At 47.1% G+C, this 15,611-nt stretch overlaps 1 protein-coding gene across 1 annotated transcript in view; it reads left to right on the plus strand.

Moving 5' to 3' along the window:
• Mtor (mechanistic target of rapamycin kinase) overlaps positions 1 to 15,611 on the plus strand; it is a 117,197-nt gene that overhangs the window by 85,122 nt on the left and 16,464 nt on the right. The window contains exons 33-44 of the mRNA XM_015501391.2: positions 869 to 946; positions 1,154 to 1,261; positions 4,587 to 4,712; positions 4,789 to 4,920; positions 8,362 to 8,477; positions 9,293 to 9,410; positions 11,539 to 11,787; positions 12,474 to 12,574; positions 13,219 to 13,315; positions 13,744 to 13,842; positions 14,345 to 14,467; positions 14,608 to 14,790. Coding sequence (XP_015356877.1) covers positions 869 to 946; positions 1,154 to 1,261; positions 4,587 to 4,712; positions 4,789 to 4,920; positions 8,362 to 8,477; positions 9,293 to 9,410; positions 11,539 to 11,787; positions 12,474 to 12,574; positions 13,219 to 13,315; positions 13,744 to 13,842; positions 14,345 to 14,467; positions 14,608 to 14,790 — 1,530 coding nt within the window. The remainder of the gene's footprint in view (positions 1 to 868; positions 947 to 1,153; positions 1,262 to 4,586; positions 4,713 to 4,788; positions 4,921 to 8,361; positions 8,478 to 9,292; positions 9,411 to 11,538; positions 11,788 to 12,473; positions 12,575 to 13,218; positions 13,316 to 13,743; positions 13,843 to 14,344; positions 14,468 to 14,607; positions 14,791 to 15,611) is intronic.

The raw sequence follows: 15,611 nt of genomic DNA on the forward strand, positions 1-15,611 counted from the left end.
AGCTGGGGCGTTTGTCCTGCTGCCGTGGCTTTGGGAGTTAGCTTCTTGGATCATTGCTGCACCTTTTTATCAACTAGACTTAGCACTCCTTATAGTAGAGAGAAGGTGTTTCACCAAAGGAAGAATCAGAGAGCCAGCAATCTCCGTAGTAGCAGAGGCCGTTACGAGAGTCTTCTGGCCATGCAGGGTGGTGCTCCTTGAATGCCTTCCAGGGAAGCAATCATATCTGCCCTGTGAGGCTCCAGACTGTCTTACACAAGGTGCTCAGATATCTGAGTACTTCAGGGACAGAGATGCCATTTAGCCCTACACATTCAAAAAGGTAATAGCTCCACGTGAGGTTTTAATTGGCAGCACAGGAAATTTCAAACTGCAGTCCTGTGGCATCCCCAGGCTGATGTCTGTGACAGGAATCCAGACTTAGGCCTTCTAAGAGGCCGCATCCCCTGGAGGGGCTAACAGAGGGCTCCATGGTGAGGACGGGAAGTTTGAAGCCAGAGGTGACCAGCTGGAGCTTGGCAGTGTGCTGAGTGGTTCACAGGCATGCCCTGCAAGGGAAGATGAAAGAAGCCAGGTCACAGACGTCCTCGTGCGATGCAAGAACACAGCGATTCTGCTTCACAGTACTTCTGCCCTTGCCCTCACCGCCCAAGACTGTGAATGTTTCCTTAGAGTTTAAGGTTTGGGACACCATGCATTTCTACCCTCTAAGCCATTCAGATCTAGGAAGAGGTCTCTTCCCTTCTCTGGTAAATTGTTATCTTCATGACTAACATTTAAGTAAGTTGCAGCTAGCTGGAAAGTCCTAAAAGAATTGTAAGTGCCCAAGTCGAGAGCCCAGGGCCAGTGTTCTTTGTTTTTTTCCTAGTGCATTGACAAGGCCCGGGACCTGCTGGATGCTGAGCTAACTGCCATGGCGGGAGAGAGTTACAGTCGGGCCTATGGGGTGAGTGGTGTACACGCCACGCTTTGTCATTTTGGAAGCTTATCTCAGCTCTGTTTTCAGAGTGAACTAGTAAAGATGTCACAGGTTACTGGGAACAAGCTTGTATGCCCGGGTCGGTGGAAACCCAGATGCCAGGGTTGTTACGTTAACCCCAACTCTGGATTGCTCCTTCAGTAATTAGGTTGGAATGTGCTTTGCTTTCATCAGGCCATGGTTTCTTGCCACATGCTCTCTGAGCTGGAGGAGGTTATCCAGTACAAACTTGTCCCTGAGCGACGAGAGATCATCCGCCAGATCTGGTGGGAGAGACTGCAGGTGAGCCTGGAGATGCCCCAGTTCACCCTCCTGTCCCGCTGAGGGCTCTTGGGGGCCCTTGTGCCCCACACCTCCTGTGCTCACTCCATGAGTTTTCCTGCCTCCTATGCTGAGCAGAGCACTCAAGGCTCTTCACCTAAATGTTGGCTGTGGGAGAATGACCAGTTTTCCAGCCTCCTCCAACTTCTCTAGGAATCAAAGAAAACATCCTTAATAAGTGACACTCTGAGCAACCAACTGGGAATCAGAACCTCAAAATCAGTGGTTCTTAACCTTCACTGCACAGTGTGATCACTAGGAGAGCTTTTAAAAATCCTGATGCCCAGGCCCATGAAGTCACCATTTCTGGGAGTAGACACAGGATTGGTGTCTTTAGCTCCCAGATGGCCCCCTGCAACCAAAGCTGAGAATCAGTATCTAAACACATGTATTGGCCCCCAGCATCTGGCAGCTTTTTTTTTTTTTTCTTGTTTTATTTAATTGGGGACAGAACTCATGGACCCTCGACCACTGAGCTCCCACTTAAACCCTTTTTAAAAATTTTGTTTTGAGGCAGGGTCTCTCTGAGCTACTACTAAGGTCATCCTCCAACTTGTGCTCTTTCTGCCTCAACCTCCCATGTAGCTGGGATTATAAGTGTGCAGCCTCCTGCCAGGCCCCATCCCTCTATTTAAACAGATTGTCCAATGTGTTCCTTCACTATCTCCTGCCAAGTTGCAGTCAACCTAGCCTCTTGATCAGACTTTTCTACTAGTTTCCCCTTGTAGAAGAATTTTTCCAAGGACTGTCTTAGAGTTTTAGTGCAGCATTCTGGTCATTGTAGCCTGAGGAACTGTCGACTCCAGACCTGGAAGTCTGCAGTCTCAAGTACCCTTGGAAAAAATAGCAGTCCTCCTCCTCCTTGAGTAGGTAGGAAGGGAGAGAGTGGGCTTGGCAGGGTAACTCAGTGGTAGAGTGCTTGTCTGGCTTGTATGAGGCCTTGGGTTCTGTTCCCCAGCACCAGAGAGAGAGAGAGAGGGAGAGAGAGACAACACAAAGTACCTTTACTGCTCTAGAAACTGTCAGTCCCCTGCTTCTCATATTCAGCACCCCCACCCCCAATAGGTGGTTTCCTCTTGACCAGATCCACACCTAGTTCCAAATGCTCTCTCCAGACCAGTCAAGGTTTGTGCTTCCAAGCTTTTCAGTAGGCTGTGACAAGCCTTTTGACTCAAAGCCACATTCCTGCCTAGGAAGCTCAGGGCACATTCCACTGGGTAGGAAAGAGCAGTGGGCAAAGGAACATCTTACGAATCAAGTCATTTATGGCTCTGAAATAGGCACACACAGTTCTTTTACATGTTTTATTAGTATTTATGAAATGCCCAGTGAATGTTTTGATGGAAAATTGTCTCCTGGGCACCAGAAAGAATTCCACAAAGCGAGCATTTCCCACTTGTACACACCCTGGTTTTCTTAAGTGCCTATCGTAGAGTGAAGAATTTCCAAATCAGAGATCTGATGAATCTTCAGATATTCTAACAAGTGGGACTTACAGAGTTGGCAGGGAGATGGATGGAATGAGTCCTGGGAAGGAGAGGCTCCTGCCTGACTTCATGAGTTCAGGTCAGCATCATCACCTTAAGCCTTCAGAACTGTCCTGTCTTGAGACAACAAGATGCTCTTTTGGCTCCCAGGGAGCCAAAGTTTTTCAGCACCTGGGACAAACTAGTCGTTAGTGAGAAGTAACCAAAACAATCACTCAGTGTACTTTTTTCTGCTCCCCTAACTTTCCAAATCATTGTGTTCATGGGATGGAAAGCGTATTATCCAGGCTGAAAATAAAGCATGACTCTGTGGGGGGAAATTGGCTCTCATGGATGGCTTGCTGTCAAAACACTCCATGAGCTGCCTGGGCTAGAAGACTGCCATTTGTGGCCAAGACATTTAAATTAAAATCCCCAACCAGTGTCTGCCACAGGGCAGCTTGAGAGGTCAGCCTCAGCTGCACCACATGTCCTCTTGCCTTAGGTTCTCAGGTCAGGCTCAAGACAACATCCTGTCAAATCTGAAATCTGGAGATCACTGTTAGACTTTCAGTTTTATCACTATAGAGAAAACTCCATGGGCTGGGCGTGGTGCACGCCTATAATCCCAGCAACTCAAGAGGCTGAAGCAGGAGGTCTGCAAGTTTAAGGCCAGCCTCAGCAATTTAGTGAGGCCCTAAGCAACTTAGCAAGACCCTGACTGAAAATGCAATGTAAAGCCTGGCACAGTGGTGCACGCCTGTAATCCCAGCGGCTTGGGAGGCTATGGCTGGAGGATCACAAGTTCAAAGCCAGCCTCAGCAGAAGTGAGGCGCTAAGCAACTCAGTGAGACCTTCTCTCTAAATAAAATACAAAATAGGGCTGGGGATGTGGCTCAGTGGTCGAGTGCCCCTGGCACACACACACACAAAAAAAAAAACCTGCGACATAAAAAAGGGGTTTGGGGATATGGCTCAGCGGTGCACTTCTGGATTCAATCTCTGGTACCAAAAAAGAGAGAGAGGGAGAGCAGCTCCATAGATTTGTGGAATTTGCCTGACATCTTAGGAACCCATTTCCCTTCCTTCTTACCAGCAAGGGTGAAAAAAGGAAAAGTTGCCTTTACTCCTAGCAGTAATTTGATATAAAATGAACTTAGCCCCTTTGATAATAATTAATTCACTCTATTTTTTCTGATTACAAAGAAATGTGTAAATTAATGAGGCACTTTTCCTTCTATATGTACTGAAATAAAGAAGGCCAACATTCAGGATATCCCAGACTTAGGTTTTCATAACCTCAGAATTATAAACATCACCAACTTACAAACAGGATCATTTGAAAATTTACTTGAACTTCTTATACACTTAGTCTTTTGAATTTTGAACAATACATTTCAAATTTAATTTTTTTGTCAGTGATAGTCATCTTCAATCAACGACTAAAGCAAAATATTAATGTATTTTTCACAATCCACAAAAGAAATTGAAAATAATTTAATTTGTTTAATCCTCACCATATCCCTGTGAGGTTGATACTATTTTTATTCCACCCTAGAGATCAATCAGGGAGGTTAGTAACTTGCCCAAAGTCACATAGCAAGTGGCAGAGCCAGAATTCAAACTCTAGACCCCATACCCTACTGCTTCTCGAATTGTTGAGAAGTTCTTAACAAGTATTTCAACTCCCAGTGCCTTTAACTTGAGAAAGTTGAGATTATATTAATGAGTCTCCTTTTTGTTTGAGAGTCGATTTTGCTGTGGCTTGTGGGGAGTGAGCTAGAGCAGGATGTGTCTAACCCTCCCCTCTGTATGTCCAGGGCTGCCAGCGTATCGTGGAGGACTGGCAGAAAATCCTTATGGTGCGGTCCCTCGTGGTCAGTCCTCATGAGGACATGAGAACCTGGCTCAAGTACGCCAGCCTGTGTGGCAAGAGCGGCAGGCTGGTGAGTTCCCCCACCATGTGGCGGGTGCTACGCCTGCTTTGGTTCTGTTCATAACCTGGCCTGTCTTGTTCTTAAGGCTCTTGCTCATAAAACCTTAGTGCTGCTCCTGGGAGTCGATCCGTCTCGGCAGCTCGACCATCCTCTGCCCACAGTCCACCCTCAGGTGACCTATGCCTACATGAAGAACATGTGGAAGAGCGCTCGCAAGGTCTGTACCCACGTCCAGCCACCAGGGCCCACCTTCAGAACACTCATCTAATCTCGCTGCCTCCCTAAAGGCCAAAAAGGAGCCAGGGTCAAAACCACCTATCCACAATGACAGGCAGTCTCTTCCTGACTTCACCCTGTGAGTCACGGTCGAGGAGATATCCGCGTGCCTTGACCAAACCAATGAGTGTGTATCCAGAAAGTGCTGAATCATAGAAAAAGCACAGTTTCTGTCCCTGAAGAGAAGATAGGCTGTTCAAAACAAGGGTAGCATATTTGTGAAAATAGACTAAATCTTTCGTAAGACCAGTTTGGTTTCCAGACTTCTGGTCACCTTTTGTATCATCAATTTGGATTCAAAAGCAGCAGCATGCAGGGCATGCTGGGAAACAGATTTGGCTCTTGGTATTTGTTTTGTTTTTGGGTTTTTTTGACAAATCTCCCTGGGTGATGTTGGTGACTAACAAAATGTATGCCCTCAGGGTAGGAGAGTACCTATGCTGGCCTCCCCTCCCCACTGTGGTCCCCAGCAGAGCTGAGGCTGTGGAAAGGGTGGTTAAAACAGAGTTGTCTAGAGGGGCTGCAATTGTGGCTCAGCGGTAGAGCGCTCACCTAGCACGGGTGGAACCCAAGTTCGATCCTCAGTACCACATAAAAATAAAGGCATTGTGTTGTATCCATCTACACCTAAAAAAATAAATATTTAAAATATTTAAATATTTTAAAATATTTAAAAAAAAAAAAAAAAACAGGGTTGCCTGGAGAAGGCATGCCCAAGGGTCCTCAGACTGGGCCTAGGATTTGGCTTCTGTGAATGGTTGGCTCAGTGTCACCTAAAGTGGTATCAACAGCCTTCTCTAAGACCCCGGTCTTTAACTGGGATTTACCTCATTACTAATGACCTGAGTTTCCTTCTAAAGTGTATATTTGGGATTTTGTTATTGTTGTTTTATTTTTCAAGCTATGTGAGCCATTCAGGCCAGAGCATTTCTGATTCAGTCCTGACCTCTCCAGGTTAAGGAGAAAAACAAAAGGTGGTGAATCTGAATAGTCTGGTTTCCTTCTGTGTACAGCCTCCAAGTCTTTGACTGTCTTGCCGAAAGTGGCAGAAGAAGACTTTTGGGTGGTGACTCAATTCAGGAGTGGCTTCTCTCAATATATGCCCAAGCCCAACTTCTCCACAGAATATGGCCTTTTCTTAGGAGACCAAGTTCTGGAGAAATTAAAAATTTAAAAACCTTTTTAAAGCTAGGTGCTGGGACTTCAAGCCTAGATCTGGCAGCATCACTTCTTCATGATCCAGGAGCTACTTGGAGAAAGTTTGGTGATTGTGCCTTGCTCTCTTGGACTGTAAACAGGGTGGTGCAGCAAGTGCGATGTCCTGGGGGGAAGCAGACCCTGCCTGCAGGAAGGCATCAGGGACAGCTGGGTGCGTGATTCCACCGTGGAATCCAGAGATGGGAGGGCCATGCGTGAAATCTCACTGGCTAAGGTCCTTCCAGCCCACAAACCACCCAGACATAGTGCTCTCAAGAACCAGAGGACTGTGCCCAGCCTCAGTCCTGTGGGCCTGAGAAAGCTCTTTCTTCCAAGTGACTGGGTCCTTCATTTATAAGATGGAAAGAATCATTTTCCCCTCTTCATTTCTTTGGGATGGAGAAAAGAAGTTTTAGGTAGAGTATATTCAGTTCCTTAAAAATAAGTTGGTGGCACATAAGTTAATCCTAGCAACTTGGGAGACCGAGGCAGGAGGATCACAAGTTCAAGGACACCTAAACAACTTAGCAAAATCCTGTTTCAAAGTAAAATAAAAAGGGCTGGGATGTAAGTCAATGCTAGAGCACCCCTGAGTTCAACCCCTAGTACTGCAAAAAGTATAAAATAAGTTGCCTCATGCTATGGAGTAAAAAGGTAGCAGATTCTCCCCTGCTGGATAAAATTTTTATCTTAGGCTTCACACCCAAACCTAGATTCCCCAGTTTGGGCCATTTATTTTTTGTTCAGCTCCTTGTTAAGCTCCAAAAAGAGCTTACGCCCTGTCTGGATTGTCAGCAACACATAGTGTTTGGGCTCTAAAAAGCACCTGGCTTCAGAGCTCCTAGGGTTGCTCCTGCCTGCTTGACAGCCGCACTCATGGTCCCCTTTTTAGTGGCTGACCTTTTTAGTGTTGCTTCCACTTTCATTTTGTTTTTTGTTTTTGTTTTTAATCAGATATAAATCTGGCCAGTGTAGGACTCCTAGAAGAAAATCTAAAGGACAGGTATCACTTCCCAGGTGGGGGAATGCTATGTAGTTCTTTTTCTAAGCTGTTGGTGAGAAGTGGAACTCTGTGAAGGCAGATGCTGTGGGAGACAGGTGTCTTATTCACTGTGGGAACCGGTGTCTGTCCTGTCCTCAGGCATGAGCTGCTTGTTACAGGGTCATGTCATTCCAGCTTGGGGTCAAACCCTGTATCTTGAAACCAATTGATTCTGAGTTCTATAAACAAACAAAAACAGAAAAACTTCTTATACAATTTACCATAAGGAGACCTATTATTCTTGAAAAAGTGGATCCCCTCCTTGTATAACAAAGAACACATATCCTTTTTCACGTTCTCTCACATAATGTTTCTTCTCCTATGTTAGTGGATTTAGATTTTACCATTCTCCATATGAGCTTTAGACGTTTATGCATTTCGTCTCCATCCTAGAAGTCTGTTAAAAGAAGGTACAGACTGAATTTGTCAAGATGCTGGCAGGTCTGGGCACAGTGGGCTCGTGTAGTACTTCCAGATCTGAGGCCTGTGCTGCTTTTCCTGGTACAGCTGTCTGGTCCCTGGTAACTCACATGCCACTGCTCACTGAGTCAGACCCCATGGTAGCAGTAGAGGGAAAAGTAGACGGGACTGCAAGAGGATTCTCTGAAGATTCTGTTCCCAAGCCCCCTGTCCCTGGGTGGCTGCTTACCTAGTGTCATCTTTTTCCACTAAGCACTTGAGGGCCTTTACTCCTTCTCTGTTCTTATTCAGGTACCAGGGGTTCCATCTGTTTTTTTTTTTTTTTTTAATCTGTAATTTTTGCTCTGCTGAAGCAGCCAGGGCACCATAGCTTTGTAAACAAATACCAAGGTTTTACTAGCCTGAGACAGTTTCCCATGAGTCTGATTCCCTCAGGGCAGTATATTGATAGTTAAGTAAGCACTTGTTCAGATCACTCCACATGAGTTATTATTTGGGATAGCCAGACATGTGGCTCTTCCAGGACTTGTTAAACTGGTAATTACAGTTGGCAGAGGAGAGCTAAGACTTAAGCTGAATGAATCATGAATGTTCTGGAAAAGCCTGGCCCTCTCCCAACAGCATCCTGTGTTCTAGGATATTCTGTTTGGTGTGGATTGACTTGTGTGCCTGCAAGCTTCTGCCACATGCCAAGTGGCTCTCTGTGCCTTTGTCCTGCCACAGATCGATGCCTTCCAGCACATGCAGCACTTTGTCCAGACCATGCAGCAGCAGGCCCAGCATGCCATTGCCACTGAGGACCAGCAGCATAAGCAGGAGCTGCACAAGCTCATGGCCCGGTGAGGACCATGCCCCTGCCATGCCAGCAGCTTCTGTAGTGAGGACACATTCAGGCTCCTTGGGGGACCTATTGCCCATACCTCTCACCTTTTGCAGTAGGGATCCCAGGCAGCCATCAAATTGCGGTGCTCCATAGTCCCCACTCATTTTCCCAGGGTTCAGCAGCTCAAGGGCACTCAGCCCAAGTGCTATCCTCTCCTGGTGTCTGGCTTTAGGGTTAGACTTTTTGTTTTCAGGTGCCAGGTACACTGCTAATTTGAAGTGTGGATAAATTTGACTTTAGATAAACTGTTTAACCTCTCTGGAAGATAGGAAGAGTACCTGTTTCCTAGGGTGGTGAAAGGTGTGTGGCTTTATGGAAAGGCCACAGCGTCAAGCACTGAGAGCAGTGCCTGGAGCACATCAGCAGGTGCAAACGCCAGCTGGTGCCGTCATCACCTTAGCAAAGGGAGGGAGGGGGAAGAGTAAGGGAGAAGCCGTAGGCAATCAATAGGAAAAATAACTCAACAGCTGTTCCCCATGAAAATTGGATTTGGGCTAGATAGGTCCATGCAGACGTACCTTTACCAGGTTCCTGGGTTATACTGTCATTGCAACACAGAGATCAGAAGAAAAGATGGTACCTGAAAACCTGTTCCCAGACCCTGTCTCCTTCCTTCCACATGGTTGAACATTCTGCTGGTTCCTTTGGGTTGCCTCTTGACAGGGAGAATAGATACCAGAAAGGTGTAAAGGCACCCCTGGTAGTTTGTTGTCCCCCTCAGGAGGGCTCTTAGGGAGAAGGAGCAACATGGGGGCTTGCTTCTCTTTTCAGGTGTTTCCTGAAACTCGGGGAGTGGCAGCTGAACCTCCAGGGCATTAATGAGAGCACCATCCCCAAAGTGCTGCAGTACTATAGCGCCGCTACTGAGCATGACCGCAGCTGGTACAAGGTGAGGGGGGCAGGGCACAGCCACCTGGCAGGACCCTTCAGCCTGGCCCCTGGGAGCCAAGTGACTGGAGCCTGTCAAGAGGCCCAAGGAAGTGGCTGGGTTTGTAGCTCAGTGGTAAAGCACTTGCCTCCCACACGTGAGGCCCTGGGCTCAATCCTCAGCACCACATAAAAATAAATAAACAAAATAAAGATACTGCGTACATGTACAACTAAAAAATCAAAAAAGAAAAAAAAGGCCCGAGGAGCCTGCATTTCCCTTACACATTTCATTGATTCCTCCCTTGAGAAGCAGGCATCGCGCCGTGTCCTATGTGTGGCACTGGGCTGCTGCTGTCTTTTCACTTCTTAGCTGCTTGTTTTCTTAGGAGCATCTGGACACACAGTTAATCTCAGGAACTTTATCTTCCCCCTGGGTAATCTGTTCCTTCCCAGCTCCTTTCTGATCTCCATCCTCGGCTACTCCTCAGCTAAGAAATTAACTTTCTTTGTTTTTATTGGAAAGATCTGGGTAACATCCTGTTATATTACAGGAAACTTTTCAAAAGGACAAATAGAAATGTACAAAAGATGTGACTGGCTGGTACAGGGGAGTCTTGGAAGTACATCCTTGGCAAGAGCTCACATTCTCATTTTTTAAATATCTTTTCCAAAGGGCCTCCTTCTTAACATGGCATATATCATCGATTTCTTTCCAGAATCTCCTTAACTTACTAATACTTTGTGAATTAATCCCTCTGGGGTCAAAACTTGCATCTGAAAGCCACAGAAGAGTTCACAATAAAAAGCTCTCCTTGTCTAAGCATGCTTCTTGATGATCCAAAAATGCCCCTTCTGTAATAGGAGAATTACTTGTCTCTCAAGGACAGCTGCATGTCAAAAGCCAAAGAAGTGAGTCCAGTGAGGTTTAGTAGGGGTCTTGCTGACTAGTTACCTATCATTCACCCTTTAGAAAAATCCAGATCACAAGGAAAAACCTGCTTCCAGGCAAATTGGTTTTAGTTTTTAAAAGCATTTTCTAGTATGGGTTCCTTTGGTTCTAGGTCTTGTACCATCAATCCCCATAGTATGGTGTGCATGCCAGCATTTTGGTCTTGTTCACCTTGACCCCAGGTCAGTGCCTGGCACCTCCATATATAAGAGGCATGTGTTGAATAAATGAAGGGCTAGGGAACTGAACTTGAGTCACTGTAGCATTCTAACTTGTCAAGTAAAGACCACTCTGCTTAATTGGGAAAATGGGCACAGTCATGTTATCATCTTTAGCAGTAGACAGGGAATTTCCTGATTATCCAGAAAGTCTAACTCTTAGTGGGTTATCTTAATGTGCTATCGTCACTGCAGAGTTCCAATGCCCTGAGTCAAAACTCTGCCTCAGCCTCTCTGTACCATGCAGAAGTGGTCCTCTTTATACCTCTCAGTGTGTGCCTTCCCTTGCCCCCTGTCATGTGACTTATTAGGACTCACCACCACTCCCTAAATGTGACAGCTGCCTCTCAACATCTGCTCTCTTAAATAATCCATTTTGTCTACTTTAAAACCCAGTAAAGCTTCATTTTCCCATAGATGAAGTGGGCCCCTGGGCCTAGAAGTGGGCCCCTGGACCTAGTGTGACTGTTCCTCTGCCCTCTGCCCTGGCACTTGACCAGCCTTCCTGCATTTTGCTCCTGCACGTGCCCTAAACTGCAGGCATGTCCTTTGCTTGTTTCCTGTGGACACTGCTTGCCCTCTGTGCGCCTCTGTCCCGTTCTTGCCCTTGCGAGGAGGTCTTCTTCTTTACCTGGAAGGTTTAAATGAAAACTTCCATACATCCATCACTTTTGGCCTCCTCATTTGTGAGTCTCTGACCAGCTGAGTGCCAGGCTTTCCTGTTGCCCTTTTCATTTGTCCCAGTCTGTGGTTCTCTTAGGTCACGCTGGCTCATCTCTCCGTGTCTGAGCTTGTGCCATGATCTGGGAATGCTCATGAGCTCAGAATGATCCTTGCAGATTAGTCCAGAACCCTGCCACTCATCACGGCCATAGGTTCTCTTCTCCAGAGACTTAGAGATGAAAAATAGAAAAAAAGCTGGAAAAACTAAAGCTGTTAGTCACAGCCCAGCGTCTACCCCTGGCTCTCGCCCTACCCAGGCCTGGCACGCATGGGCAGTGATGAACTTCGAAGCTGTGCTGCACTACAAACACCAGAACCAAGCCCGCGACGAGAAGAAGAAACTTCGTCATGCCAGTGGGGCCAACATCACCAACACCACCACAGCGGCCACCACTGCTGCCACTGCTGCTGCCGCCACCAGCACAGAGGGCAGCAACAGTGAGAGCGAAGCCGAGAGCTCTGAGAACAGCCCCACTCCATCCCCTCTGCAGAAGAAAGTCACTGAGGTGGGCTCCCCTCTCCTCCTGAGGACCAGCCAGGTGCAGCCCTGTGAGCAGTCCAAGCTCAGTGGAGCCCGAGGCTTCTCTGAAGTGCGAGGGGGAGCTGGATGCCCTGCCTGGCCACCTTTGCAGCAGTGCAGGAGACCATACCCTGCTCCCGGGGGGCTGTCATGGCCTGTGCTGGAGAATGAGCTCCTTCTCTTAACTGTGCTGTGCCTGTTTGGGGGCAGTGTCCACCTGCAAGTCCACTCTGAGGACAGGGCCTGGGGGATCATCTTTGCCTTGTTGTCTTCCCTTCCACCTCTCCTTGGGCTGTCAATCTGAAATGCACCAAGGTAGCCGTCAGGTCCAGAGAACAGCACTCAAAGCTGCAGCCCCACCCTCTGCCACTCTGTTCAGGAAACCACCATACCCCAAGACAGTGACAGTTCTGACACAGTTGCCATGTTCCAGGCACCAAAAAAGGCTTTCCATGCACAACTGGCTGAACACTCAACTGCCCTTTGAAGGAGGTACTTTTAGTATGCACCTATTCCCACTATCCAGATGAGAAAGCTGAGGCAAAAGGCCAGGGATTCAGCTCAGTGGTAGAACACTTGCCTAGTGTGTGCAAGGCCTTGGTTCAATCTCCAGCACCACAGGAAAAAGAAAGCTGAGATAAAAGTGTCACTAACACGTGTGTATTCCAACAGGATTTATCCAAAACCCTCTTGATGTACACTGTCCCGGCCGTCCAGGGCTTCTTCCGTTCTATCTCCTTGTCGCGAGGCAACAACCTCCAGGATACACTCAGGTATCAGGGAAGGGGAGGGTGAAACTGTGGAAGATCCTGCTAATGACAGGACACCCATGTCACACATCCAGGTCATCTAAGCCTTCCCCACTCCGGTCAGTACACCCAAACTCGGCTCTGGGCCTTTCTCCACCTGTGGGTTGAGGAATGATAGCTGGCCGGATTCCACTTAGGAGGATGGAACCTGCAAAAACCTAGAAGTGGAGTGAGGGCTGTCTATGTGGTTTACTACATAGGGACCAAGGCTTTTGTTCATCACAACATTTTAAAAATCCTCCTGCAACTTTGACAAGTCTGAACAGTTGGCCCAAACCGATTGTCAGTCCAGAGGCTAGTCATGACAGGCACAGCCATGGCCTCCTCATTTGTGAGGCGCTGACCAGCTGAGTGCCAGGCTTTCCTGTTGCCCTTTTCATTTGTCCCAGTCTGTGGTTCTCTTAGGTCACGCTGGCTCATCTTTCCGTGTCTGAGCTTGTGCCATGATCTGGGAATGCTCATGAGCTCAGAATGATCCTTGCACATCAGTCCAGAACCCCGCCACTCATCACAGCCATAGGTTCTCTTCTCCAGAGCCTTAGAGATGAAAAACAGAAAAAAAAGCTGGAAAACTAAATTTTATGTGACTTTTCATTTGTCTTTTCCAGAGTTCTCACTTTGTGGTTTGATTATGGTCACTGGCCAGATGTCAATGAAGCCTTGGTGGAAGGGGTGAAAGCAATCCAGATTGATACTTGGTTACAGGTGAGGGTGGCCCAGATTCTGTCTCCTGTGTTCTTCTCTTGGAACCATGCAGTGGTCAGAAGGGCAAGGCAGCATGTGTTTACAATATTAAGAATGCAGGGCTGGGGCTGAGGCGCAGTGGCAGAGTGCTTGCCTTAACATGTGTGAGGCACTGGGTTTGATCCTCAGCACCAAATAAAAATAAACAAACAAAATAAAGGCAAGATGTTCATCTACAACTACAAAAATAAAAAAAGAATACAGAAATTAGACCCAAAGTCTGGACTACATATACTCTTTAGTTTCTTTTAGAGAACTGAAAATAATGAACCATTTCAGAGCTTAAAGTATCAACCAAACAAGTTGTAAGGATCAATCTTCATTTAGAAGAATAACTAGAGTTGTTTCCCTGCCTCACATGCCACATACTGTGACTTTTTGAATACCAGGTTATTCCTCAGCTCATTGCAAGAATTGATACGCCCAGACCCTTGGTGGGACGCCTCATTCACCAGCTTCTCACAGACATTGGTCGGTACCACCCCCAGGTATGTGGAGAACCTGGGCAGTTTCTCATCTTATCACTGACCTTTGATTTGATGGCCAGCCTTTGAGAAACACAAGTACAGGAACTGGGAGCTAGGTGCTCCACCCAGCCCTAGGAAGGTCTACTCAGCTAGTAGTCCCAAGGACCCAGCAACCATCCTGAAAAGAAAGAGTCCCCTCCAGATGGAGCTCTCCTTTGTGGTAGACTCATGGTGCTAATGTCACCTTCACGATGTCTTTTGCCATTCTCCTTAAAACCTGCATTGGTCTGGGTACAGTGGCACAGACCTGTAATCCCATCTACTCACTGAGGCAGGAGGATCACGAGTTCAAGGACAGCCTGGGCAATTTAAAGAGGCCCTGCCTCAAAATTTTAAAAGTTAAAAAAAAAAAGGCTGGGGTTGTAAGTCAGTGATAGAGTGCCACTGTGTCAGTCCCCAGTACAGGGAAAACCCCTCAGGCTCCTTTACATGTGTCTCTTGCAAATGTTCCTGTTTGCTTCAGGCTCTCATCTACCCTCTGACTGTGGCTTCCAAGTCAACTACAACAGCCCGTCACAACGCAGCCAACAAGATTCTGAAGAACATGTGTGAGCACAGCAACACCCTGGTCCAGCAGGCCATGATGGTGAGTCCAGAGCCAGCCAGGGTTTTCCTCACCATGGGACCGCACACTCCCTCTCCCAGCAGATGCGTCCCTCCAATTCTCAAGTCAGACTTCCTGAGAGTGTTCATCCCTGGTGCTTTTCTTTCCCCGCTTTGATCCAGGTGAGCGAGGAGCTGATCCGGGTGGCCATCCTCTGGCATGAGATGTGGCACGAAGGCCTGGAAGAGGCATCTCGTTTGTACTTCGGGGAGAGGAATGTGAAGGGCATGTTTGAGGTGCTGGAACCCCTGCACGCTATGATGGAACGGGGCCCCCAAACTCTGAAGGAAACGTCCTTTAACCAGGTATGGGATGGAAAGTACCAAGGACATGATTCCTTTCCCTCCATCCTTTCTTCTGCCTTAACACAAGGACTCCAGCAGAGGTCATAGGGATAAAAAACACCAGAAGTTAATTGTCTCTAAGTTTCAAGAACCTGCATAATTTTGTTTCTTTTTTGTACTGGTGATTTAACACAGGAGCACTTAACCACTGAGCCACATCCCCAGCACTTTTTATTTTTTATTTAGAGACAAGGTCTCACTGAATTGCTTAGAGCCTCCTAAATTGCCAAGGCTGGCCTCAAACTTGTGATAATCCTGCCTTAGCCACCCAAGTTGCTGGGATTACAGGCATATGCCACCATGCACTTGGCACTAGTGTAGCACAGTGCTGAATTTTTTTCTTTATTTTTTACTTTCCTTTTGTTTAATGGTACAGTGCTGGGAATCAAGCCAAGGCCCCTCATGCATGCTACACAAGCTCTATAATTTAGAACACTTCTAGCTCCTCCTGAAATTTCGTTTTTAAAATTTTTTAATACCTTTGTTTTATTTATTTATTTATTTAATGTGGTGCTGAGGATCAAACCCAGGGCCTCGCATATGCTAGGCAAGCGCTCTACCTCTGAGCCATAGCCCCAACCCTCCTCCTGAAATTTTAATTGGAAAATCAAAAGAGAGGCCACCCCACCTGTCCTCTGACGTTCCCTTAACCTAACAAGTCTTGCTTATGATCTGGAAGCTCCAGGACTGGGGAACTGCTCAGCTGCTTGTGCTCACCTGCTAGCACTTTCTGGCCACAGTCTGTTCCCGGGGAGTTCCGTGGTCTGCTCAGACATTTAATT

The sequence above is a fragment of the Marmota marmota genome, unplaced genomic scaffold, assembly GCF_001458135.2.
Source record: "Marmota marmota marmota unplaced genomic scaffold, marMar, whole genome shotgun sequence".
NCBI classification, from domain to species: domain Eukaryota; kingdom Metazoa; phylum Chordata; class Mammalia; order Rodentia; family Sciuridae; genus Marmota; species Marmota marmota.